General features: G+C 36.3%; 1 protein-coding gene across 1 annotated transcript in view; it reads right to left on the bottom strand.

Annotated features, from left to right (window-relative positions):
* LOC141443420 (segmentation polarity homeobox protein engrailed-like) overlaps positions 1–25,365 on the bottom strand; it is a 34,142-nt gene extending 8,777 nt beyond the window's left edge. The window contains exon 1 of the mRNA XM_074108715.1: positions 24,505–25,365. Within this exon, the coding sequence (XP_073964816.1) occupies positions 24,505–25,246 (742 nt within the window). The 5' untranslated portion in view covers positions 25,247–25,365. The remainder of the gene's footprint in view (positions 1–24,504) is intronic.
* Between the last annotated feature and the right edge of the window lie 221 nt (positions 25,366–25,586).

Here is a 25,586-nt window from a genome sequence, read left to right as displayed (position 1 = left end):
CAGTTTCGCGTGCGACTGTACCTACAATAAATTTAAGTAAATTAAATGCTAAACCACCTAACTACAGCTCTCTTGCCAATGCAAAAACAACCTTAAACCTATAGGAATGGAGTTGAAATTTGCACTGTAGGATATTGTATTTATGCTGTTTTTGCTTCGAATAGAAGCTATCAGCAAATGCTATAAACACTTCTGCGTCTTCCTGTGCTGAATTTATTTTCAATTTTTAAATAAAAAATCAAACGGGATTAGAAGTTAAAAAGCTTTGGATAAAGTTGAATTCCAATTGGCATTGTTAGAAGTAGACGGGTGTTAAATTTTACAGTTTTTTTTTTTTTTTTTTTAATATAAAGTCCGTTGTTTTTGTCTGAATGCAATAAAGTTTTCAGCTTAATACCAATTGTCGCTTTATTTTTGTTCAAATAAAATATATATGAATTGACGTCTGTGAGTACCTACTGAGTACGACGGGATATAAAAAAAATTACAATTCTAAATCATACAATTGACGTCATTTGTCTGAAATCTCTGCCAAATCTTAAGGCCAAACCACTAAAAATATTAAAACAATTTATCAATAAATTAAACCCAACAGTACCTACACTTTCTCTTTAACACTTCAAAATCAATAACAAGCAAAAAAACACGATTTGACGAAAATTGAATTTTATCGCTATAAGAATAGCACAGGAAATGTTCTAAACACAAATCTTTTCGGCCATTTTAAAAACGTACAGCGAATTGCTTTCCGTCACACGCTAAAACCAACCTTAGTTTAAAAAGTTACGTTATTTTTTTAAACAGCCGCGTTCGAACGTTAGGAAACAGTTTATCACCCTATAAAGCACCCAGCAAACTTTTTATTCGTGTTTTTAATTAAACAAAACGCTGCCAAAGAATTTCCCGTAACGAGGCGCAATGTTTTAGGCTGGAAAATACGGCTGGCAACTGTCGTCTTGAAAAAAAGAGTTCTAATGTGGATTCTGTTTTTGTTACGTCAGTGGGGTTAATTTAGTATCTATTTATTATGTAAATTGTCGAATTTCATAAGTATTTGACAGTATGAATACTGATGTACTTCTTTGTCTCTTTGTATCTATATATACATAGCTATGTAAAAGTTATCTATCTGAAATTGATGAAAATTAAGCAGGCAGGCGACCATCGATAGCATAGTTTTCATTCGACAACGAATGGGTATCCCCATACAAGGAGCAAACGCAACCAGCCTTTTGGACACTGCCCAATAGCAGAAGTTAGAGCGATATAATTAATGTAAATATAGCTTATTAGTTTTAGAGCAAGTAAATTTTAGTTGGCCTGACATAGCGTCAGAACGGGAGTTGTGGAGGTTGAGAGCGGAGGCTTTTGTCCGGAAGTGGGACCTCTATAGGGTTCTTAAAAAAAATCTTTTACCTACCTACAGCAATTTAGGTTTTTAAATAATTTTAGACACCACGCACCACGACAGCTGCAATGTGGCCGAAAAGTCGAGGTAATTAATGCAAAATTTTAGGTCGCGATTTAGTACCTACCAGGTAATCTATGTATAAATTATCTATGTTACTGCTTCTTCTTCAAAATAACAAAAAAGGAACTTATTGTGCATTTTTCCACTACTCTTTTTTTTAGCGACCGGAAGTCAAGCCCGCGTAAAAACTTTTTTCACGGTATTTTTGTTTTCCTCCACTACAGAATCCTCAGTAGGTACGCGAGTCCTGGCCGTTTCTTTCCTAACCCAGGAAGACCTTAGCCAACACATAAACAAATGTCCAACAGACGTGCAAAAAGACATAACTCTCGCAAACTGCGCAAGTTGGGTAGTTAGCATTCCGCACCAACCTTAATGGACATTTGTGAACCCTGCTTGAAGTATAGCTGGTTAAATTATAATGACTGTTAGTTTTAGAGTGAATTTGTATGAGACGGAACGAACATTGTAATCCTGATTAACATGTCTGTTTGTCAGACTTACTCGTTGAAATTATTGGCTAGAATAGTTTTTGTCCCGAATATTGGTAGACTTCCACTCAAAGGTTGACTGGCAGAGATCCCTTCAGGAATAAGTCCGCCTTTATTTTTCTTTTGTAACCTTTCTGTTTTTCCATTTTGTACAATAAAGAGTATAAACAAACAAACAAAACAAACTTCCTGCCGGGATAACGGTAAACAAATTCTAATAATATTGTTTCAAATATAAATGAGACATCTTGTGAATATTATGTGTTATTGTTACTTCATTAAGGTCTCTACCCATTACACCGTATCATACCATGATCGTAACAGCAGCGTGTCAGGCAAAAACATATTCTTTTCACTTCTCATGCTCATAAAATGTTACTTGGTCAGTCGATTTTGAGGTATAGGACTTAGAAATGACAATGTCGGGCGTTTTCCACTTTTTAACTTGCTTAAGTTAGGTTATTTAAGTATGAAAATCGAGGGGGACTTCGTTCTAGAGTTAGCCATGAAAAAAATGGTGCTCTCTTAATTAGTAAAGTCAGTATCTAGAGCGAGTACAATTGAACAAACTGAATCATCCCATGACATCCCATACTTTTGACAAGGAAATCATAGTGAAATCCATATTAATACTAACCGAAACCTACCTAAGAGATAACCGAATTCCATGCGGGCGAAGCCGCGGGCAAAAGCTAGTTGATTAATAAAATGTTCCACTCTTGTGCGTGCATCAGTTTGTTTTGACTGTACAGTACAACCATCCAATTATCGTTTTCATTTTCAGAATCGTACCTTTTTGGTCGCTGTACAAATGAGGCTGATAATTTATTTATCCCCAAGATAAATTGTTTATCCGCTGGATAAATTCATCACGGCAATTAGCCGAGGGGCAGAAAGTCGCAACTCGCAAATTAACGCTTTGAAGTTAATTGTTTTGTTTGCGATACTGTCTTTACGGGTTGCCAGAAGTAATACCTAGGTATTAAGCGAAATCATATTGCGTTACAGAATAATCAAATTATATCTATTTACATATATTATTTTAAATATCGCAATGCCCTAGCAGGGTTTAGAGGGGCGAATTATATTGTATAAGATCTCATGTACCTACCAAATAAAGCGATAAATATAATTATAATAATTTAAAGAAATTGACATTAAATTTTAACATAAATTGTATTGACAATAAATATGAATAATTTAAGATAAGAAGAGATTAATAAGAATTATATAAAATGTGTCATAAATAATTATACTTAAGTAAATATTTTAATAGATAGACATTCTATACCCTTACAGGGTGTCATGTACCTACCGTCTTGTAAAACTACCATCTAATAATGTAATGAGCATGAATTTGAATGAATAAATATGAATATGAATATGAATACATACAACTATCCCACGCTTTTTTTTTATTCGACTGGTTGGCAGACGCGTTGCCAACCTAGAGGCCTAAGATGGGATACCTCAAGTGCCAAGTTATTTCACCGGCTGTCTTATTCTCCACGCCGAAACACAACAGTGCAAGCACTGCTGTTTCATGGGAGGATTTTCGAGCAAGATGGTGGTAGCAATCCGGACGGACCTTGCACAAGGTCCTAAAGTGATCTGTTCGCGAAATAATCAACTTTAAAGTGCAAATATTCATTAAAATCGAGTGTCCCCCCCCCCCATCTAAAATCTAAACTGTTGGGTGGAAAAATTTGAAAAAAATCAGTATAGTAGTAAGTACATCAAATTTACGAGGAAAATTATAACGGCTAAGATTGCTTGAGAATTAGTAGTAGTTTAAGAGTAAATAGCAGCCTAAGGTATAAAATATACCTAAACTTGGAAGATTCCGTACACAATACGAAAGAAAAATATTAGTTGATTTTTTGTGATGGCTACGGAACCCTATCATGGGCGTGTCTGACACGCTCTTGGCCGGTCTTTTCTCTAAAAATAGGCAAATATCTAATGTCAAAGTCTTTATTTAGGTTTCCCCAACACCTTAGAATTACCTAAAGCTAAATTAACTTAAACGCCAAAAACATTTTCCTTCCGGAAACGACTTAGTAATTGCTGTTCATAAAACGGTATGATTGCGTGTTATATTCGGCTATAAATTTTGCCCAAAATTAGGCCGAAAATTTTATAAACATCGGTGCTCTCCGTCCGCGTAGAATTCGTTTGTGGCTATCCCACGGGAACTATGCAATTTTCCCAAATAAAAACTATCTTATGTCCTTCCCCGGGACTCAAACTATCTGTATATCGAATTTCATCTAAATCGGTCCAGCAGTTTAGACATGATGAGAGGCCTTAGTTCAAATCACTACGCTACTAAAACTGCCGGTAAAATCGAATAAGTAATCAAAAAAATCAACGACTAAACCAACTAGAAAAGTGTATAAAATAGAAACACCACACCCGAAAAACATTTACCTATGAAATTACACCCCGAAACTACCCTTGGAAAATCAGGAAAAATCAATGCTTCACAAATGGCTACCCAAAATCTAACACCATTTTTGTTTGAAGAAAATTCAACCATTTTGCCTTCTCCTAAGTACAATATTGTGTTCTTGCTTCTTTGGCGGGAAACAAAATTGCTTTTGCATTAGTATTGGACGAATATGGGTTTTATGTCGACGTAATAAGGGTGGTAAGGTGGCGTTTAGTTAAGTTGGCAGAGTGGAGGCGTAAGGATGTGTATTGAATATTTAATATGGGACATGGATTGATGTGTTTTAGGTGTTGGAGGCGGTACTCTGTTTTTAGGGTTCTATATATCTAAAGGTTAAATCCCACGGGGACCATTTCTAGATTTAATTTGTATTAAAGAATAAATTTTATTTAGGCATGGAACACAATAATAAATTAAAATTAGACTAATTTAAAATATTAATAAAAGTAAAACAAACTAATAACTAAACTATAACTAAAAGAAATTTGAAAATGTATCCCTCCACGGCATGGACCCAAAGAAGCTGGCAGCATTTCCTCGCTGTATAGCAATGCTGATACGTTGTGCGAGGAAGCTGCCAGCTCCATGGTCCCCTGTGGTATCCGAGAGACGTTTGGATAATTCTTTAAATATAATTTTTACGCTGGGCCTTCACGGACCTAATGTCTCAACCCCGAATGGAACAAAGTTGTATTCAGGGCCGAGACCTTTGTATTTGTTTATTTTGAGGTTTTCCGCCGCCTCTGCTGCTGCACCAGCTTGAATAGCTGTTCCGCGGACGTGGGAAGGAGCTAGTGTGTATATGCAAGTAGCGTCCCATACCAGCACACGACCTAATTTCAATTAAAGAATTGTTTTTTTTTTTTTGTTTTAACTACCTTTTGCCCCGACTCCGTCTGCGTAAAATTCCGGAAATGCTATTTTCCGGAATAAAAATCTTATCTTCCCCGGGATTCAAACTATCCTTACCGACTTTCATCTAAATCGGTTTAGGGATTTAAAAAGAAAGAAAGAAAACATTTTATTCGTGAGAACATTGGAAGAAAAAATAAATTATTTAAAAGTATGTGCATGTCACAAAATGGTCTCAAATCAGCTAAAACTGCAGTTTTATATTTATTGGCCGTTGTATTTATGTAGAAGGTAACAAACAAACAAACAGACTTACAAACTCTCGCATTTACAATATTAGTGGTATTGTAGCATTATTAGAGCATACTCACTACCGCCTCCAAGTTTTCCTTGCCTCAACAATCACTTTGTTTCCGAAAGTGCCTGTAATCTTAACACCCCTACCCCCTTTACCCCATGGGGTGGGGGGATGTTACAATGTTTACATTGTAACGCTGTTTGTATACAGGGGCAATAAGACATTTGAACTAACTTATGTATAGGTACTTGAGGTAAACGTACGAGTGTTCGTACCTGTCCCAATGGTTGGCATTTTGGCATCTTTAATTTTATGCCATTAGCAATTGATCACTTTTTTACAATGTTGACTAATTCCAAAACCATTTCGAGGAATTTATTAAATCATTTTATAACATTTTTGTAAAAAATACTAATTGATCGTGTGTATATTTAGCAAAATAACGTTTGACCTTTGTTTGACTTTCATCGTAAATAAACGTTATATTACTAATCCGCCTAATTCTAACACTGCCCGGCGACAGAAGAAACTACGTTTTTTTTATATATTTGAGATGGATGGGAAACGAAAAACGTAGTTTATAACGCCATGGCATCTATGGTTAGCTATAATTCCGGTAACTTCTTAATAGGGTAAAAAAATTAAAACGCTACTTAAATTCGCCTATTTTATGAAAAAAAAAATTAAAAATAAACATTGTTTTTTTGAGACCAATGCCAATTGAGGCGACAGCTGGGTGTCATCTACTGGGCATTAGCGTGTCGAGCACTGGGACGTTTATCTTAAAAGGTTATTATTTATAAGTCTTATAAACCGTGAAGTCGAGCAAATTAATTCAACTAATTCCTACTATTTCTACTAATATTATATGTCTAACGTGGTGAATGGTTGTGTTGCTCTGATGATGAACTTTCGCTGGGTTTGAATCGCATCAGCGTAGTGTGGTGGTGGTGATAATTGAGTTTGTGTGATGTGTGTGTTCTTACAACGTGGAAGCAGAGGAGCTCCATGGACAAATTGTTGCATAGACGTAACTCACGCTTATGTCTTTTAAGGTCACGAGTGAGAAAAGTAATTGTTCATTAGAAACGTAGAAGTTTGTGAGTTTGGGTACTTGTACTATTACTTTTATGAGTTATGAGCGAGCGTGCGTATACTATTTATACTTTCACGCATTCAGATGATATTTGGTATGTAGATAGCACGGAATTCAATTAAAATCCCAAAATTGTAGCCACTAATAAACATACATGAAGATCACTTCTTGGGAATCGCATGGAAATTTAGTGAAATTAAAATTTCAATTCGACCAGATTTAATGGTTTACGCGGGTATAGCCGCGGGTAATGGCTAGAGATGAAGAAAGAAAGAAAGAAAAAGCATTTATTGCCCGTAAAAAAACAACAGACCAGAATTAGAGTCGTAAAGTGAGTGCTTTCGAGTTTTAGTCCGAACAAAGTTCGGTCGTCTAGGTATGTCTTTAAATTGTCAAATTAAAACCACATATGTACTCAATACCAATTTATAACATTCCACAACAATGATCCTCAGATACAGATAATTGCGCAAATACATTAAATCTGTCTGTCTGTCCTAAAAACCGTCTAAACGGCTCTGAATCAAGTCATTAGTAAATACTTGGCAGCAAAAAAGCAAGTAGCAAGGAGGTCCTTTCTCAGTATAAAGGGAGATGGCATTATCGATATTGATCGATATCGATAAATAAAAATATCGGTATTAATTGATTTTAGTTCGTGTTATCTAAGGTATATGTCCTAGTGTTCGACATGCGTATGCCCAATAGATGACAGCCTTCTGATGACTTTATTGCTAAGGACTTAAAATTAAAGATGACAACTACTAGGACAGTGAGCAGCACTTGGACGTCTACCTTAACTACTTTTGTCCTACTTTCATTTTTTTAACCCCCGACGCAAAAAGAGGGGTGTTATAAGTTTGACCGCTATGTGTTTCTGTGTGTGTATGTGTCTGTCTGTGGCACCGTAGCTCTTAAACGGGTGGACCGATTTGAATTCGGTTTTTTTTTATTTGAAAGCAGGTTTTAAACAATTGTGTGGATTAAAAAAACTTTAGTTAGGAACATTTAAAACGTCATAAATCTAGAGCTATTACTCTTTTTTACTTCGCATAATTAATCATCTTTTTTTATAAGAGTTATAATACTAGAAATTTACTTCATTTGAGATCTTATGCGCTCCACTAGAGTTAACGGAACTCAAAAATAACACGGTGTATATTTGCTAAATACTAATGACATGATAGAAGGTCAACGCACGTCTCGGTAGCTAATTACACACAATGATTACGTAGTGATTACAGTGATCAAGGAATTACTAATAGCAGATTATTAGGTATATTGTTTGTTGATAGATTTTGTAATGATTAATGTGGTACAGATACAGTGAATAATGTATTTCGTCTTTGAAAAAAACTCGTACCTCAAAATCGATAAAATTTTTGAGTGAACTTTATAAAAATTATGTCAAGGTTCAATTTTGATGACATATTGATTTTAGATACGAGATTATTTCAAAGTGGTAATTTCATTTAGTTATAGTAGTGTCAATAAATTATTTTATTTAATGAGTGACATTTTCGTATCCATTATTATGGGACTTTATTAATAGTGTCAAATGTCAAAACGACTGAACGATGGGTACTGAGAAGCTAATGGACAGAGCATAAAGGATTCGATTTGTAGCATTCGAACATGGCGGATGTAGACAATATCTAATTTTGCTATTTCTGTTTCTTTGGCTAGTTGAAGTATAATTTTGATAGTGTTTTATGCGGCGATTAACCTTAACAGTGAACAGTGATCACAAAATTCTATATTGCTCTCGTGTCTGACATTTTTTAATGCGCAAGTTGTCTCCGCGTGGTTTCTGGAATTTTACTATCAAGTTGCAAAAACTACAATCACCGTACAACGTGCCTCTCAAAGAGAGTTTACCTTGACACTGGCGAAATTGTCCTATTAATTAGGACAGAAAAGCCATATTTTAAAAGAGAAGAAGAGAGAGAGCGTGAATAAGAAGTTTTCCGACAAAGTACGATGGTAAACTATAAGTGCGGTGTTGTAGCTATGGATTACAATGAATGTGTGTACATGCACCGGACATTTTTCCGGGGACTTAGCCATACAACACCGCAATTCCGGCAAAGAAAAGGTCCATTGTCCAGAGAAACAACGGACGTCTACAAGCTTATACACTACATCTATATTAAAACTTTTTTTTAACTTAAGGAGCAGCCGCTGTCGCGTTGCTCCGAAGACGAAGGGCTACGGATTAGCCCGAAACATGTCAGGCTAAACTCGATTTAAGACGTGAGTTATCCGGGTCAATATATGGATGTATGTAAACTCTTTATTGTACAAAAGAAAAGAAACAAAACACAATTGACAAACTTTGAGACACTTGTACAAAGGCGGACTTATCCCTTTAAGGGATCTCTACCAGTCAATCTTTGAGTAGATGAGAGGAGCAATCAGTTATGGTCCTACAAAGAGTGAGTTTAAAAATAAAAATAAAATGTGGAAGCTACTATACAGTATTTTAATATAAGTATATATATAATATGAGTGAGTCTCACGGTACTTTCATGTTCAAAATTAAGGAGTAGAGTTCTAAAATGAAATAAAACTTGTGAAAAGGTACGAATTTTTTAAAGAAACAAATACCGACTGCAAATAAAATTATGAAATGATGCAGAACGATGTAATCATTCATAAAATATTTCATTCGTTCTTCATATAATTCTATGGACTATTAAAACAAATGTACGTGGTATCACTATTTCACAAAATGACAGATGGAATTGCTTAGTATACTCCTTTAAATCAGTCTAGTAAATTTCTTAATGCATGCAGCGTTGCTTTGCAAACAATTGCTGATTACGTTAATAACCAGTTATTAAACCGTCATCAAGTTTTTTATAAGTCAAGTATAATGTCATACTTAGCACGAATACAGTGGATAACTTTTCACTGCTAATGCTATGTTAAGGAAATAAATAGAAACGCTAATGGTGACTGAGACTCGCGCACTGAGAGTTCAGTACAAATTGAAAAGCAAGCAAAAAAGGTACGAGTATGTAAACTCTTTATTGTACTGTAGTGTGAGTTGCACCTCACACAGACACACTCTCCCAACATATGCAACTTAGACTATAAGTTAGACCTAAGGCTTTAGAATAGAGACAGTATTTACACAGCACCCGTGAGTTTCACTCGTCTCCTTGATCTGCCTCGAAGTAAACAAACACAATTGATAAACAATGAGATATACAAAGGCGAACTTATCCCTTTAAGGTCTTCCGATTCATAACTTTCCTAACGTAAGATAATTTAATAATAATAAAAAAACATTTATTGCCTCATTAAAATAATAATAATACAACAATTTTATCTTTTAATTAATATACTTCTCACGATTATAGGCCAGGAACAGTGTGACTAGTTTCGAACTTTTCGAAAGATCATTTTCACAGATGGCGCTCCTCGCAATGCCGCGCAGACCGTTTGTAGTAATTTTAATCTTCAAATTTTTTATCATTTATCTCTATCTTCTTCTCCCACCGGGTGGATCAGACCTCGTGAGCAGTTGCAGTTGTCGTTCATTGTGGCGTTCTAAGGGGTAGACCTGGGTTCAGCAGGATGACGTCCCTTTTACCACCATCTTGCTCGCTAATCCTGCCGTGAAGCACTGCTGTGTTTTGGCGTGGAGAGTAAGACAGCCGGTGAAATTACTGGCACGTGAGGTATTCCATCTTAGGCCTCTAGGTTGGCAACGCGGCTGCAATACCCCTGGTGTTGCAGATTTTTATGAGTGGTGGTGATCTCTTACCATCAGGAGAGCCACTTGCTCGTTTGCCATCCAGCCGAATAAAAAAAATCGATAGTTTTATCCATAGCCAACAGCCCTAATCGTCCGCAATTGTCACGTTAGCGGGAAGTACAATAATTAGTGAATTCGGGCCGCGGTACTGTCGCTGCGACAAGTTACTGAACGCTAATTTATCCTTATCCAGAGTACTCAGAGATGACGGGTAAAATTAAAAAGTTATGACTATTTTTAAAAATTTGTGCAGTTGTTCACTTGTTAAAAAAAAACCTGACGCTATTTTAACACAAAAAATAAGTAATGTGTTTAAATATAATACAAAACCTTGTGGTAAAGGTAATAAAAGTCAGATAATCTTTGTTGAGGCGTTATAGGCGCAGGTGGTAGGACCTTGTGCAAGGTCCGCCCGGATTGCTACCACCATCTTGCTCGCTAATCCTGCCGTGAAGCAGCAGTGGTTGCACTGTTGTGTTTCGGCGTGGAGAGTAAGACAGCCGGTGAAATTACTGGCACGTGAGGCATCCCATCTTAGGCCTCTAGGTTGGCAACGCGTCTGCAATACCCCTGGTGTTGCAGATGTTTATGGGCGGTGGTGATCTCTTACCATCAGGAGACCCATTTGCTCGTTTTCCATCCAGTCAAATAAAAAAAAAAAATAATAATAAAATAAGGGGGAGGCCTTTGTCCAGCAGTGGACGTCTTCCGGCTGGTGATGATGATGACGAATCTTTGTTGTTGGATCCAATAGAAAGTTTCGATGTAGTTACAAAATTACGATTTTTTCCTCACAAGATTTCGTGACGTTTTCCTGCCGTCAAGAAATTTTGGATATTTTATGCAGTTTGTTTTATGATCTCGTCCTTAGTGATAATAATTTTTTGACAAAACTGATTTCTTGGCAATTTCATGACGAGACAACTTTTTGAGAAATCACAGAATTAAAGGATTTGTCGTGTACTTTTTACTAAGCGTTTTGTAATGTGAATTTGGCGTATTCAAATATCAGAAGGAAGAATAATTTTATATATCTTTCATAAAAAATACAATGTAACTTATGGGCTACCCTTATTAAGCGAGACAAATAACACACATGTGTATATGTGTGTTGTTTCACAAGAAATCGCTGACATTCAGCCTTCAATATTTCACAGAAATGTACCTAGTTTATTAATACCTTCGCAAAATATCGTCTGAATTATTTGGTCGAACCGCTTTTCTCTGCGACTGTCCGGCACTTTTTGCGCACTATTTGGACTGGCCTGCGCAGGAGTTCCCGGATCACATAAAATTAAACACCTTCCGACTGTCCGGTTGTAGCCACCAGGTTCGATTCCTGGATAGTACAGAAAAGGAAACCAAAAAAGTTAAAGGGGTCTTCATAATTAAATAGAGCCTTTCTAAGCTAAAATGTCCCTCTTGTTCTGAGAGGAGGCCTGTGCCCAGCAGTGGGACGTATATAGGCTGGGATGAATGAATGAATGAATGAATGAAGCTAAAATGACGCGTGGACACTCAACTTTTGTTGTATTTGTGTATCTTTGTGAGAGTGAATGAATCTCTTCTTTCTTTAGTTCTGCGCCATATTGAGCTGAAATCTGGTATAGATACTAAAATCTTGTATAGATATTTATATAAATCTGGTATATTTATCTGAATCTGGTATAGATACTTATATAAATCTGGTACTTAAAGATACTTATCTAAATCTGGTATAGATACTAAAATCTTGTATAGATATTTATATAAATCTGGTACTTATAGATATTTATCTAAATCTGGTATAGATACTTATATAAATCTAGTACTTATAGATACTTATCTAAATCTGGTATAGGTCAATGTGGCCAAGACCGGCATACTTCATTTTTTTTTTACCTCGGAGTGATCTAGCTGCGTTAATTATTCACCTGCGTTAACAATTGTACTTGCATACGATGAAGAATTTCATAAATAATAGTTAAGCTATAGAGACAGATCATTTTATTCACAAATCAAGCAAAAAAATAGTATTTTCTAAAATTCGGCGAGTAGACGGACTTCCCGTGTAGTTTAAGGTAAGTCCGTCTAGTAATGATATCGGCCATACTATGGGTGCTTATATATAAGTATTCGAATCCTTAAAAAAAATGAAACAAGACAATGAAAAGTGTACTTTAAACGTGTGAACATAAGGTTTAGATTCGGAATAAACACAATTTTTCTTTTTCAAAGGCAAGTCCGGCCATATATTACGTAAATGGGGTGGTAAACCTTTTTTGGCAAAAAAATATATAATAAGTACTTACTTATTTATAAGGTTTCCCAAATAAAGGATCAATTGAAATTTTAAATTGTATTTTAATAGTTTATTTTTTAATTTACTGAGATCAAAGAGGGTCACCTAGCACTGATAGTGCAAGCTTTGCTTAGTTTGGGGCTAATATTTATTTGATTATTTATTTATTTGATAGGTATTTTTAATTTATATTTTCGGTGACATAGTGCCACATCATAGTGCTGAGGGTGAGGGACACATTTCCGTACTAGTTTCAAGATCAAAATGCCTTATGAAATCGTAATAATATTGAAATCGTAAAAACAGTTGGTAACTTCTGATTCAAGGGAAGTCCTGGAATATGACGGACTTGCCTTGTACATAGTAGACGGACTTTCCAACTTAACGAAATTTTATTGTGATAAATGATATAATATACGTATAATTACAAAAGTAAACCAATTTCTGATAAATTAAACACAGAATAAAGATAGCTGGTTCTTATATTACTTCTGTAGTTACTTTCTGGTGCAAAATCTTGTCACGAACTATTTTTAACAATTTTGTTGGCAGAGACCGTCGCACTATCATTTCGAGTTCCATACATGCAATTACTTGTTTAGGCGGATTGCTCTGAAGTTCGTTGTCACAGCGCCATCTGTTTTAGAGTGAGGGAACAAGCGCGACCAACTGCTTTATATACTGGACGGTAAAGCAGGAACCGCTTTCAAATTCAAAAGTTATAACGTGTTGACGGACTTGCCTTATAGACGGTCTTGCCCACATTGACCTTAGTTACTTAGATACTTAAATCTTGTAAAGATACGTATATAAATCTGGTACTTATAGATACTATGTAAATCCAGTGACAATAATATAATCTGGTTGCGAAATTCTGGTCGTCTTTGCAGGGGGAACTCTTCAATGGTTAATGGCATCGACTTGATACTTGGTACTTGGTGTAATTAGGATAACAATTCATGTACGGTCCACATTAAATACTGTCAATCTGGTACTTGCTGGCATGAATTTCAATTTGCGTGTACACGAAAAGCAGGGTCGGTATGCCCTTGTTGGTAAATTGAAGCCGGTAAATAGTGACTCCCCATAAACAATGAAACAGACAATAGTATGTTAAAAGTTTCATGTTTGCAAGAAATTAAAAAAAACTTATAAACACCGTTAATAGTTCCAGGTTACCTAAACTGGCTCGTTAGTTAAAGATCAAACCCAACACTTTATTTTTTAATTACTATAGTTTTATAAAATTGGCCGCAAATGCACCTCGTCACGCAAAAAAAAATTACTGGCAACACTTAAGTCTTACCTACTACTGAATTATCGCTGCCGTGGTACGCACCTTTTTGCCGGTGGCAACTGGGCGCGGCCAGTAGGGTTGCTAGGAACGAGAATTTGTTTAATATTTGCGGGAAATTTGACTTCGTTGGTAAGGGTGACGATGGGAAAGTTAATTAAAAGAGATCTATTTAAGGGGCTTCATCGATTTTTGACAAGTTTTGAATCGTATCTCCTACTTTTTCACTACACATAGAATTTTAAGTCAAACGGCTATCGGTTCTCCAATCTTTTATCTCCATTTTTGTCTACTGAATTTTGAAACAAAATGAATACTATATATGTATGATTTTTTTAAACATTGTCTGAAAAAACACTTATTTCGTATCTCTATTCACGTGAAAGATCTAACATATACGAAATCTACATATTTGGGTTCGTCTTTGACGTCTCTATAAACTGGTCGAGGTTTTTCATTTGAAACTAATTAACACAAAAGTTATGGCCAGAAAACCAGTTTTTTGGCCTAAAATTGTTCAACTTTGATGCCAAATATCTCGAAGACAATGAACTTTGAAGTAAAAATGGGATACTATATTGCTTAAAGCCGTTGTTGTTAATATAATAAGCTACAAAAACATTAGAAAACTAAGGAATTCGGATCGAACGTCATTGGGGCATGGGATCCCCTTAAGGGTTGAGTTATTAGAGTGAGGCCCTATTCAATATATGTTTTCTTTTAATTAAACTAGTCTTTACCCGTGGCTTCACACGCGAGAATTACTGTAAAAACAATAAAGAAGAAAAAAAATTGCATTAAAGGCTGACCAGAATTATAAAACCTCGCCATATTGCGGAAAACCATTAGAACTAGATTCTTACATTGGTAACACTAAATTCAAATGTCATCTGTCTATTACTGTCAAAGTTTAACTTTGCTTGCGCGTGGTATTTTAAAGTGTTTTCCGTTTTTGTGCGTTAAAATGCCGAAGATTATCCATAAAAGGAAAATAATTCACAATGTATAAAAGTATTTAGCATAGGGAAAGTCCGAGGTATTAGAAAATATTCCTTTAAATAATATCACCGACACCGTTGTTAATATGACTGATAGGTATCGTATAGTAAGTGTAAAGAATGTTGCAATATAAAACGTAGAAGTGCTGCCCTCGCGTCAGGTTTATTATATTCATGGTCAGCCTTTAGTTGGATTTTGTAAAAAAAATATATTTTATTAACGTGCCAAAAAGAGTTGCTGTGATCTAGAAATAAGAGATGCAATAATTAATTAAGTTCTCTGTAAATGTCATTATCGATTTTATGTTTTGAGTCGAATTTTAACTGTTTAAAATTATTATCATGTTATTGTTGCTTCCTAATTTATTATAAAAATACACATACATAATATATGGTATTTTTACGGTATCAGATTGTCACGTATTTTTTCCAACATCCTGGCAACCCTGACGCCATTACTAAACAAGATGGCGGTCCAGAAAAAAACGCGCGAAAATAATTGCTGCTAAATTGTTTCATTACTTCACCTGTACTTAAACGCAATGCAGTGGGTAAATTTAAAGTCGTTGCATTCGCAATCTTATTACAATGCATCAAAGTACCGTTGGGTTTTCGCAATGTGCTTAATAATTTGGCAATCGTATAAGGGAAATTAGGTAGTATCGTTGTGTGAATGAAGTCTTTATTACTATTTATGCTTTCCGTTATTATATTTAAGGTTGATTATTGTTTAAATATTGTGAATATCGCGAGAATGATAAGTAATTATGTTGTCAACTTCATACTTTTTTAAATAGGTGCTTTTTAGCGACCAGTTCTAGGCGTAAGAATAATAACAGGTTTTTTATGATCTTAATGTCTCGTTATACCGTGCTTTTTATTTTTAATGGCGTTAAGGTCTTCCTTTTTTGAATAAACGCCATTTTGAAGTGGTCGAATCGTTTAATTAAGTCCAATAAATCGTTGACGAGACACATTTAAAAAGTAAAAGCTAGTAAGTCAATTTTATTCATTAATTCCGTGCACATTTTTAGGGTTCCGTACCTCAAAAGGGAAAAACGGCACCTTTACAGGATCACTTTGTTATCCATCCGTCAGTCCATCTGTCTGTCAAGACCCTTTATCTCGGGAATGCTTCAAAAATCAAACTTCTTTGTCAATGCAATCAAAAGATACAACCATTAATGGTGTTTCCATACAAATTGCCTTAACCGATAGATTTATAGGGTACTTCCGGCTGTCCTAGAAACTTGAAATGCATGAAGGTAGCTTTTAAATCACAATCAATAAGAAAAATCCTGAAAATCATAAGTAGTTCATGTCTGACTGTCTATGTCAATGAACCATCTAAAATGACCCCACACTGCGAACATTCTGCTTAGGAGAGGGGCTCTGCTAACACTGGATATTTATAAATACTTATCTACAAATTTGCGCGGTACCAGGTGGTAGGACCTTGTGCAAGGTCCGCCCGGATTGCTACCACCATCTTGCTCGCTAATCCTGCCGTGAAGCAGCAGTGCTTGCACTGTTGTGTTTCGGCGTGGAGAGTAAGACAGCCGGTGAAATTACTGGCACTTGAGGTATCCCATCTTAGGCCTCTAGGCTGGCAACGCATCTGCAATAGCCCTGGTGTTGCAGATGTTTATGGGCGGTGGTGATCTCTTACCATCTGGAGACCCACTTGCTCGTTTGCCAACATATAAACCCTCGGTGCGCGACTCCGACTGGCAATTAGCCGGTTTTTTCGGTAAGTGGACAAACTTGAAATGACAGGTTTCTTGAAAAGAGATTTAAGGAAATAGGAAAACAAACATGTTTTTTTCAGTTTCTTTGACGAAATTTACTGAGAAACATGTGACAGGTGTGACGTTCTTAAGACAAGGATGTGAGACCTGTGACCCCGGTTCTTGAAACTGATGAAAATTTGAACCAAACGAGTTTCTTTCAATTGCATATTTATGCATAGGTACTTGTATTGAGTTTGGATGACAATAATACAAGTATTTAAGTACTTGTACTAAGCAGGTGATATCAAATCAACAACAAACAGTGAGTGTGCATCAAAAATATTGTTTTCAACAAAAACTCATTTAGTTATTTTAAGTAAGTAGCATTATTAACACAAAGTTTGCTGACAATAAACTACTACTAATATTATAAATACGAAAGTGTGTGTGTTTGTATGTTTGTCCGCCTTTCACGTCAAAACGAAGTGACGGATTGACGTGATTTTTGGCATAGATATTATATAGTTTATGGGCCAGAGAGTGACATAGGCTACTTTTTATCCCGGAAAAATTCACAGTTCCCGAGGGAACAGCGCGCGATAACCGAATTCCACGCGGGCCAAGCCGCGGGCAAAAGCTAGTTACATTAGTGTCAGCGGGAGGTTACGATACGAACTTCGATTTTCGGATCCCCTGATCCGTATGTCATCACTGGCAACTAGGGTTGCCAACCGTACTCTAAAATAGAGTATTGCACTCTACATCATGTAGGCGTACTCTATAATTAATAACACTTATAGCTAAAATACTCTTTTTTACACATTGTTTACTATACTAGCGCCAGTCATATAATTATATGCATGCAACATTTATCATAACCAAAAAAAGTCCGTACTCTTTATTTACCTCCTTTGAAATCAGATATATTCTATTTCTGCTAATAAAAGTTGGCAACCCTACTGGCAACACACAAACAAAAGATTGTAGGCAAGAAAAACCTAGCTTGCAGATTATTTGTGTGTTAAAGCTACCTTCAACACAATAGAATAAATGGCGCTGTCAACGTGACAGCTGTCAACGCAGACAGACACATTATGCTATTATGATTGTCCCTTTCCGGCTTGTCTGTTTGTTTGTTTTAAATGACATGTACGATTTGACAGGCTGTGGAATTAAATCAAGGCATAATTATGTTTTGTCTGCTTTAAAAATACTTCGGTTTTCGCTTGATAAACCATCTACCTACGTACAACAAGAACAAGATGATTACCCTTTAATAAGACCCTATTTACTGGAGCATATTACCACAGAATCAAAAGCAGCTATCGAATACATACCTGGCAAAGGATATTTTTAAAGCTGGTAGTATTTGTGAATGAATATTGTAACTTATTACTAAAACAATAAGGTTGAATTTCCAAATCAATGCACGTGGTCGCTTAATCGCCTCTACCTTATTAAGGGTTAATGTCGCTCGGAACTCGACACTCTTGACCACAGATATAGATTACACTAGATAACGCAAACACCTCAATCTGTATGAAAACCAACCGTGTCACTTTTTTATATCTACTGTGACGTCTCAAGAGCGAATTAGCCATGTGAATTCCCCGATGTCCCGAAATCGATTCAAATGCGCCGCCCGCCCGCGCCGTGGGGCTCGAGTCAGTCACTAGTCATGATTAGTCAGTTAGCGGTCAGTCTTTGTATGGGGCCAACCCCGACGTTTGGTCGGGATTCTAACACTAGAAGTAGATGCATTTGCGTAATCTAGTGTAATCTATATCTGTGCTCTCGACACTCCTTGAGTGATTGGTATGTATTTGTGGAAGGTGGTGATCATTTCCTATCAGATGACCCTCTTGCTCGTTTCCATCCTTCTCATGATCATCATCATCATCTCCGCCGTAGCACGTCCACTGTTGGACATAGGCCTCCCCCATAGACCTCCTGTTGCCCCGGTTGGTAGCGGCCTGCATCCACCGTGAACCCGCGACTTTAGCCAGGTCATCCGTCCATCTCGTTGGTGGACGTCCTTCTCATAATCATCATAATAAAACAAACCCTGAATGTACTTTAATATAAAAATCCAGGTATCTAATTTATCTAATAATAATAATCTAATACCTTTAAACGAGCAATGTACATATATATCTCGGAAACGGCTTCAACGATTTCGTTGAATTTTGGTACGTAGGGGTTTTCGGGGATGAAAAATTAATCTAGCTTGGTCTTATCTCTGGGAAAACTTTGGTACGGAGTTTAGCCCGAGCGGAGCTCGGTCGCCCAGATATTGTAAGTAAACAGCGGTAACTTCAAAACGCTATCATTTCAACACAAACAAATTAAATTATAAGACCAATTAGTGCTCACATAATAAGTTAAAACAAAATTTTATTATTTTCAGTCGTTAAAAACCCATTGTTTTGCATTTGATATACTTAAAACCTTCAAAAATGTGATGGCAATTTGAATCTTATTACATTACGAATACAGTGGATAATTGTAAATACACCGGTAGCATGCAACTGTTTTTTAATTTGTTTATAAAAACTTGTTTTTAACATCTCTTTATGAACTGTCTTAAGTTAAGATTTACATAAAATTTAAATGTTTCAAAATTAAGCTATTAAAACCCTTAATTAGGTTTAAATTATTATTGTAATCCAAATAATTAGTAGATTGGACTGCCGGCGGGAAACTTCGCAGCAATTTGAATTAATTAATAAAAATCCCTACATTGTATCGCATAAAATGGTTTGGCCTAAAGTTCACAGGTCGAACGATGATTTCACATAATTTTCTATAGTCAAGTTTGAGCCTAGTTGAGCCTATAGACTTTTTGCATATTATAAGAAAATTTACCTACTTATTGTGTCTAATAAGAAATGTATTATGAGAAATTCAGTCTCATTTATAGATTTACATCAATAAGTAAGTACATATAGGTAACAAGATATGTTTAAGAATCTAACTGAATGCTCCTTTCGTTCACTCAAAGGTTGACAGGTATAAAAGGGATAAGTTCACCTTTGTACACGTATTCACATATCTCAACGTTTGTCAATTGTGCTTTTTTTGTAGAATAAAAGGTTTTTGGGTACCTCAACCTCCCATAGACGTAAATTGGGGGTGATTTTTTGGGTGTGTAATGATTTGACATTTGGTATAATTTCAAAGGATAGGAGCTCACAGAACTTTTTTACAAAATAAACCAAATCTAACGCAAAGTAAATCAAATTGAATTAATATCAATAGAAATAAGTTTGGCTTTAAGATAAATTGCATTATATCAAATGAAAATTATATTATTTTTTGTTAATCCTTCGTTACGTACCGGGGTTTTTTTTCTCGATTAACCCTATAGTATGGGGTATCGTTGGATACGTTTTTAAAACCATTGGGGGGGGAGGTGTTGCTAAAACAATTTTTCGATTGAGTGTTTGTGAAATATTTAACTTTAAAGTGCAAATTTTCATTACAGTCGAGGTCCCCCCCCCCTCTAAAATCTAAACTGTTGGGTGGAATAATTTGAAAAAAAAAGCATGATGGTAGTAAGTATATTAAATGTATTTATTCTTTAAACAGCTGGACTATGCCAACCTTCACTGAATTGAGTTGACAACAAAACTGTTAATAATAGCCTTAGGGGCCTAATAGATTCAAATATATCCAACGTTTCTATCGTTGTTAACAGAATAATTTAAAATTATACTATCAAAACATTATGAATAAAACAGTGGAATATTTATTTGAATACGTTTATAATAAAAAAACGGCCAAATGTGAGCCGGAATCGTGCTCCAAGGGTTCCGTAAGTGTCTAAATAAGTTGTCTGAATGGCAACTTTTTACACAGAAAAAAAGGAATTCATTGACTAAGAATATTCATAGTCTCAGGAATATTGTTTAAATCCAAGTAATTATTTTCTTTAAGTAAGATAATAGTTTTAACCCAAAAAAATATTTTGTCTTTATTCAATACAATATGGCGTCCGGCTATATACGAAATATTATTGTCTTGAGCAAGGGTATTATTGCTTAATCTAAGACAAAAAAAAAACCGTGTAACCTAACATCTAGCATGGTGAATGGTTGTGTTGCTCTGATGGTGAACTCTGGTTGAGTTCGAAACGCGTCAGTGTAGTGTGGTGCTGGTGATTGTTGGATGTGTGCTATTTGTGTGTGTTTTTGTAGTGTGGAAGCGGAAGAGTCGCATGAAAACACTTTAGTTGCATAGACGTTGCTATCATAAAGTCGCAGGTGAGCATGATCTACTTACACTGCAAAATAATACTTAATTATTTTTAGTTCGAGAGAGAGAGAGAGAGAGAGAGAGAGAGAGAGAGAGAGACTTATTTACACATATTCGATACACAGAAAAACACGTTAATATGAAATAATAATTAAAAAAAAACATCGAATAGTATAAATTGGGACACACTCAGCATAATGTTGCGGCAAGCCACAACGCTGGTTTTCAGTGGGACCCAAATGACAGGTGAGGTTGGAACAGGAAAAATGAAGGACTCCAAAGAAAAAAAAATCTAATGGCTTCTCATTCCTTTGTTTTTCAATAGATATTTTTGAAACACAAAAGACTTGATGGGGTAGGACAAATTTCTTTTTACGCCCCCTTTAGCTGTTTGGAAGGTTCTTTTTTACAATGTGTATGGCTTCATTTGGTGTTGACCCAAAGCCTGGGACCCAGATGCATACTATGAAAATTTCAAAATTGCTCCAACAGCTTGACTGTAAGTAAGACCTGTTTGACAGACTGACATGCCTGCAGCAATCGGACAGCAGGGTGCCGTTTGAACCCTTCAGGTACGGAACTCTAAAAATTAATCACTAGTATTCGATACAAAAAAAGTAAAAATAGGTTGAAAGTTGTTGCTTATAAATCCTAACAGTACGAAACTCTAATCTGTTTTATACACTTTTCTCAAAAATCCTTAAAAGTCTTTATTATTAACTTTTCTTCTTCTTCTTCTTCAACCTTGAACCCAATGCTGAGTAAAGGTCTCTTCCATTTTAGACCATTCTGTGCGGTCCTGAGTTTTCCGCATCCAGTCCTTCCCAGCCGCTCGCACCAAATCGTCCGTCCATCTTGCTGGCTGCCTCCCCACATTCCTGAACCCCTTTCGTGGTCTCCACTCCAACCACTATTTTCCCCATCTTCCATCTAACCTACGGCAAATATGGCCCGCCCACTTCCACTACCTAGAACCTAGAGGATATGCAGGTTTTCTAAGTCAGTTAGTCCTGTTCTCTTGCGTATTTCGGTGTTCCGGACGTGATCGCTTAGAGAAATCCCCAGCATAGCTCTTTCCATATCCCTTTCGGAGACTTGTAGTCGATGGACGAGCTGCCGAGTCAGCGTCTAAGTCTCGGCTCCATAAACCCTTACGGGCAGTAGGTACACACTGTTCGAATGTGCGGCGCGAAAGTTTGTCGGTTTGTCGAAAGCCCCCCATCCCAACTGATAAGTCGCTTTATCTCACGTTCTTTATTTAATAGTTATGTAAGTACAATATCAGAAGGCGAAAGGGGCGATACGTCAGTCCAATATTAAAAAATAACAGTGCTGTAGCGCTAAACTCTCCAACAATATTGCATACAAATTCCATAATTGTTTAGTTAACAACTTTTTATATCGCAAAAACGCCGGTATAAAATGCAGGCACAAGACTATACACCCCAAATAAAAAAAGTACACCAAGTTTTTTATCTGTATTCTGTATCTCTTCAAATGACTTTGAAGACCTGGCCTAGGTAATAAAATAACGCACCATGGCTTACTGAAATAATAAGTTATGAAATTATGTAGGTAAATAAGACTTGTAAGAAACTGTTTAGCATTTTATCTATATAGTAATAAATGGTTTCCAATTAGTTACATAAACTAGGTGACTTAGCAGCAATGTAATGTAAAATACATAAAACGTTAACTGTATAACAATACTTATTTACAAAACACTTGCAAACAAATGGTATAACCACAAAACGGCTATTTATGCTAACCGCAAAAAGGCAACTGAAAATTATTCATTTATCGATTTTAAAATTGTACAATGTCTTTAATAAGTGTTGTTTTATTAATAATGCTTATTTGCTTGCTGCACTTGGATGTTTAACCTCAACATATCACCCTGAATGTCATGATTATTATGCATAAGAACATATTAACTTATACTTTTTTAAGTTATTGACAATGACTGCTTTGACAATGTAGGTACTTTGTTATCAGTCTGTCAAAACTCTTTTTTGGGTCATTATTCGAGCGTTTATTCTTAGTACCTGGGTGACCGACCTTTGCCCGGGCTAAAACGTCTAAATCATTAGATCCAGCAACTGAACTGAAATTTCGGGATTTGTGACGTTATACATTAAACACAATTATGTCAAATTTCATGACTCTAAGCCCAGTGGTTATCATTTCGATATTGTATCCCTATCCCGTAGGAATATGGGATTAAAAAGCCTGAATATTTTATTCTAGATGTCCAGCTATCTACATGCCAAATTTCATCCAAATCCGTCCAGCCGTTTCAGCGTAAAGGAGTAACAAACATACGAACTCACTCACAAACTTTCGTATTTATAATATTAGTAGTATTCACCTACTGTGAAGGAAAACATCCCGAGTATAAATCTGAACACATCCGCAAGGCATTTCAGTGGTGTGAGTGAAGTACCCAATCCGCACTGGGCCCGCGTGGGAAATATACCTATAGGCTAAGATGACTAGATAAAGAAGGAAAAACTTGGCACTCTAAAGGTTAACCTTAAGAAATATAGCACACATTTTTATGAAGTCATGAATACATACGTTTTACTTGTAATACGCCGTCGGAGGCGTTACAAAGCTTGTAGGTAGGTATATAGAGAAATATGTTCATGGTTTAAAATATAAATACATGTATACTTTAAATGCTTTTCATTTATTTTGCATTTATTATGAAGACCAGCGCTCTGCGTAAACTTTTTAATTATATTACAAAACTAAACAAAATCTTCTAAATGATTAAAATCAAAATAACTATAAGTAGCAAATTGTTATTGTCCTTCACATCAGTTTCGATGCCGGCTACCATGATTAAAACAATATACCTAACTATTTATGTTATACAATTAACGCCATCATCATCATCATCATCATCATCATCATCATCAGCCTTAGGACGTCCACTTTGTCAAAAGCGGGGAGGCTAAGATCTCCAGTTGCTTCGATCGTTGGTAATGGAATTACAAAAGCACAGTCATGATAAGTTTACCAATTTTACTTCCATCTCTTTTTAATTTCCCTATTTTCTATCATCGCGCTCTTCTGTACATCAGCTATTGGTTAAATATTGCTATAATCTGTAATGCTGTAAACCTTCAATTGAATCATCGTGAAATTTGCTGTTTAATGGCACATTGGCAAATATTATTTAAAATCCATCCAATGCTGGTTTTCAACCAGCGATTTGATGAGCAGGGATCTTTTTTATACAGCATCTAAGGTACTTTTTTTGTTTGTATTTTTCTATCCTGAGTGTGTTATTGCTGTTACAAATAAATGTTTTTTCTTTTTTACATTCGCTGACAATATATTGAATACTATCGTCACTCAAAAAGCGTGCATAGAAAAGTAAATTATTTAACAGCTTCCAAATCAAGTACACCTAAATTTACAGAGGAACCTGTCCTAACATCTCTCATTCTTTTGTCTCCTTTATACTTGGTCGATGCAATTTGGAAATAATTCTGAATTATAGATATCTAAAGACTAACCTGAGCTAGGCCTATCGCTGTATCTCGTACAGTACACCCAGGCCGGCCAAAGAGTAGTATTCCCTGGAGCACCAGCTTCAGTACTGCCACAGGTAGATGGAGCTCCACTGGACGTCGAGGAAACTATAGAACTAGCCGAATCAGGCCTCTTTGTTTCCACAGGCTTAGGGATCTCTTTCTCCTTTTGCACCTCGCCAATTTGCGACACCGTCTGCCTAAGTCCTCCTAGAGGTGGCAATCTATTGAAATCAGGCTCTTTAGATTTCAAATAATCGAAACTGTACTTCTGAAATTCAGTCTGCTTCGATAAGTCGTAAGGTTTGTATAAGATGCTGTGGTTCGGTCCGACGGATTTCGGTCCTTCTATTTTGCTCGTCTTTCTCAAAGCGTTCAAGCCAAATTCAGGATGTAAGATGTTGGTTATGGAGAAGTTGATAGGAAGAGTTGGTTGTTGTCTTTGATTTCTCTTTTCTGCATCAAATTCTTGGTTGATAATCGGTTTGACGTCAGGCGTTTCAGGTCTGAAGTAATTTTGGTATTCCTGTGGACTAGGGGGTGGTGAATTGGGCTGGACTTTCACGATTGTCATCGGTGATCGGTCGTACCTTGGTTCGATAGTTGTACAGGTGTATTGGCTAGGTTGGCAATAGGATACCAGGTTTTCTGCATGAGGAGCTGGCACCCGAGCTACTGGGCCAGGGCTGTTCGCTTGGTTGGGGCTGCAGCGGTCTTCGAAAGCCATCTTCACGTCACTTCAAAGTAAGTGTCACTCACTTGGATCGACACATCGATTAGTTCAGTTTCAAATTGAGAACGCGCTGTCAGAATGACAGATGTATGCGACTGCGCACGTCGGCGGTGGCCGGCAGACTGAGGCAATAAAAAGACACGCCCCTCGACAAACAAGCTTTTTTTTAACCCCCCATCAGTTTTGTGGGCGTCAACCGTTTGGGTTTCGACGCTTTAGTGCCCCGTTCGTCTCGCTCGTGCTTATGTGGTTTGTGACGGTTGCAAATGAGATGGGTGTATGACAATTGATTTAAACTTGTGTATTTAGTGGGCTTGCTACGATTTGTAATTCA

The sequence above is a fragment of the Choristoneura fumiferana genome, chromosome 27 (genome assembly GCF_025370935.1).
Source record: "Choristoneura fumiferana chromosome 27, NRCan_CFum_1, whole genome shotgun sequence".
NCBI lineage: Eukaryota > Metazoa > Arthropoda > Insecta > Lepidoptera > Tortricidae > Choristoneura > Choristoneura fumiferana.
The sequence above is the reverse complement of the archived record's forward strand: the minus strand, read 5'-3'. Positions and strand labels throughout refer to the sequence as shown.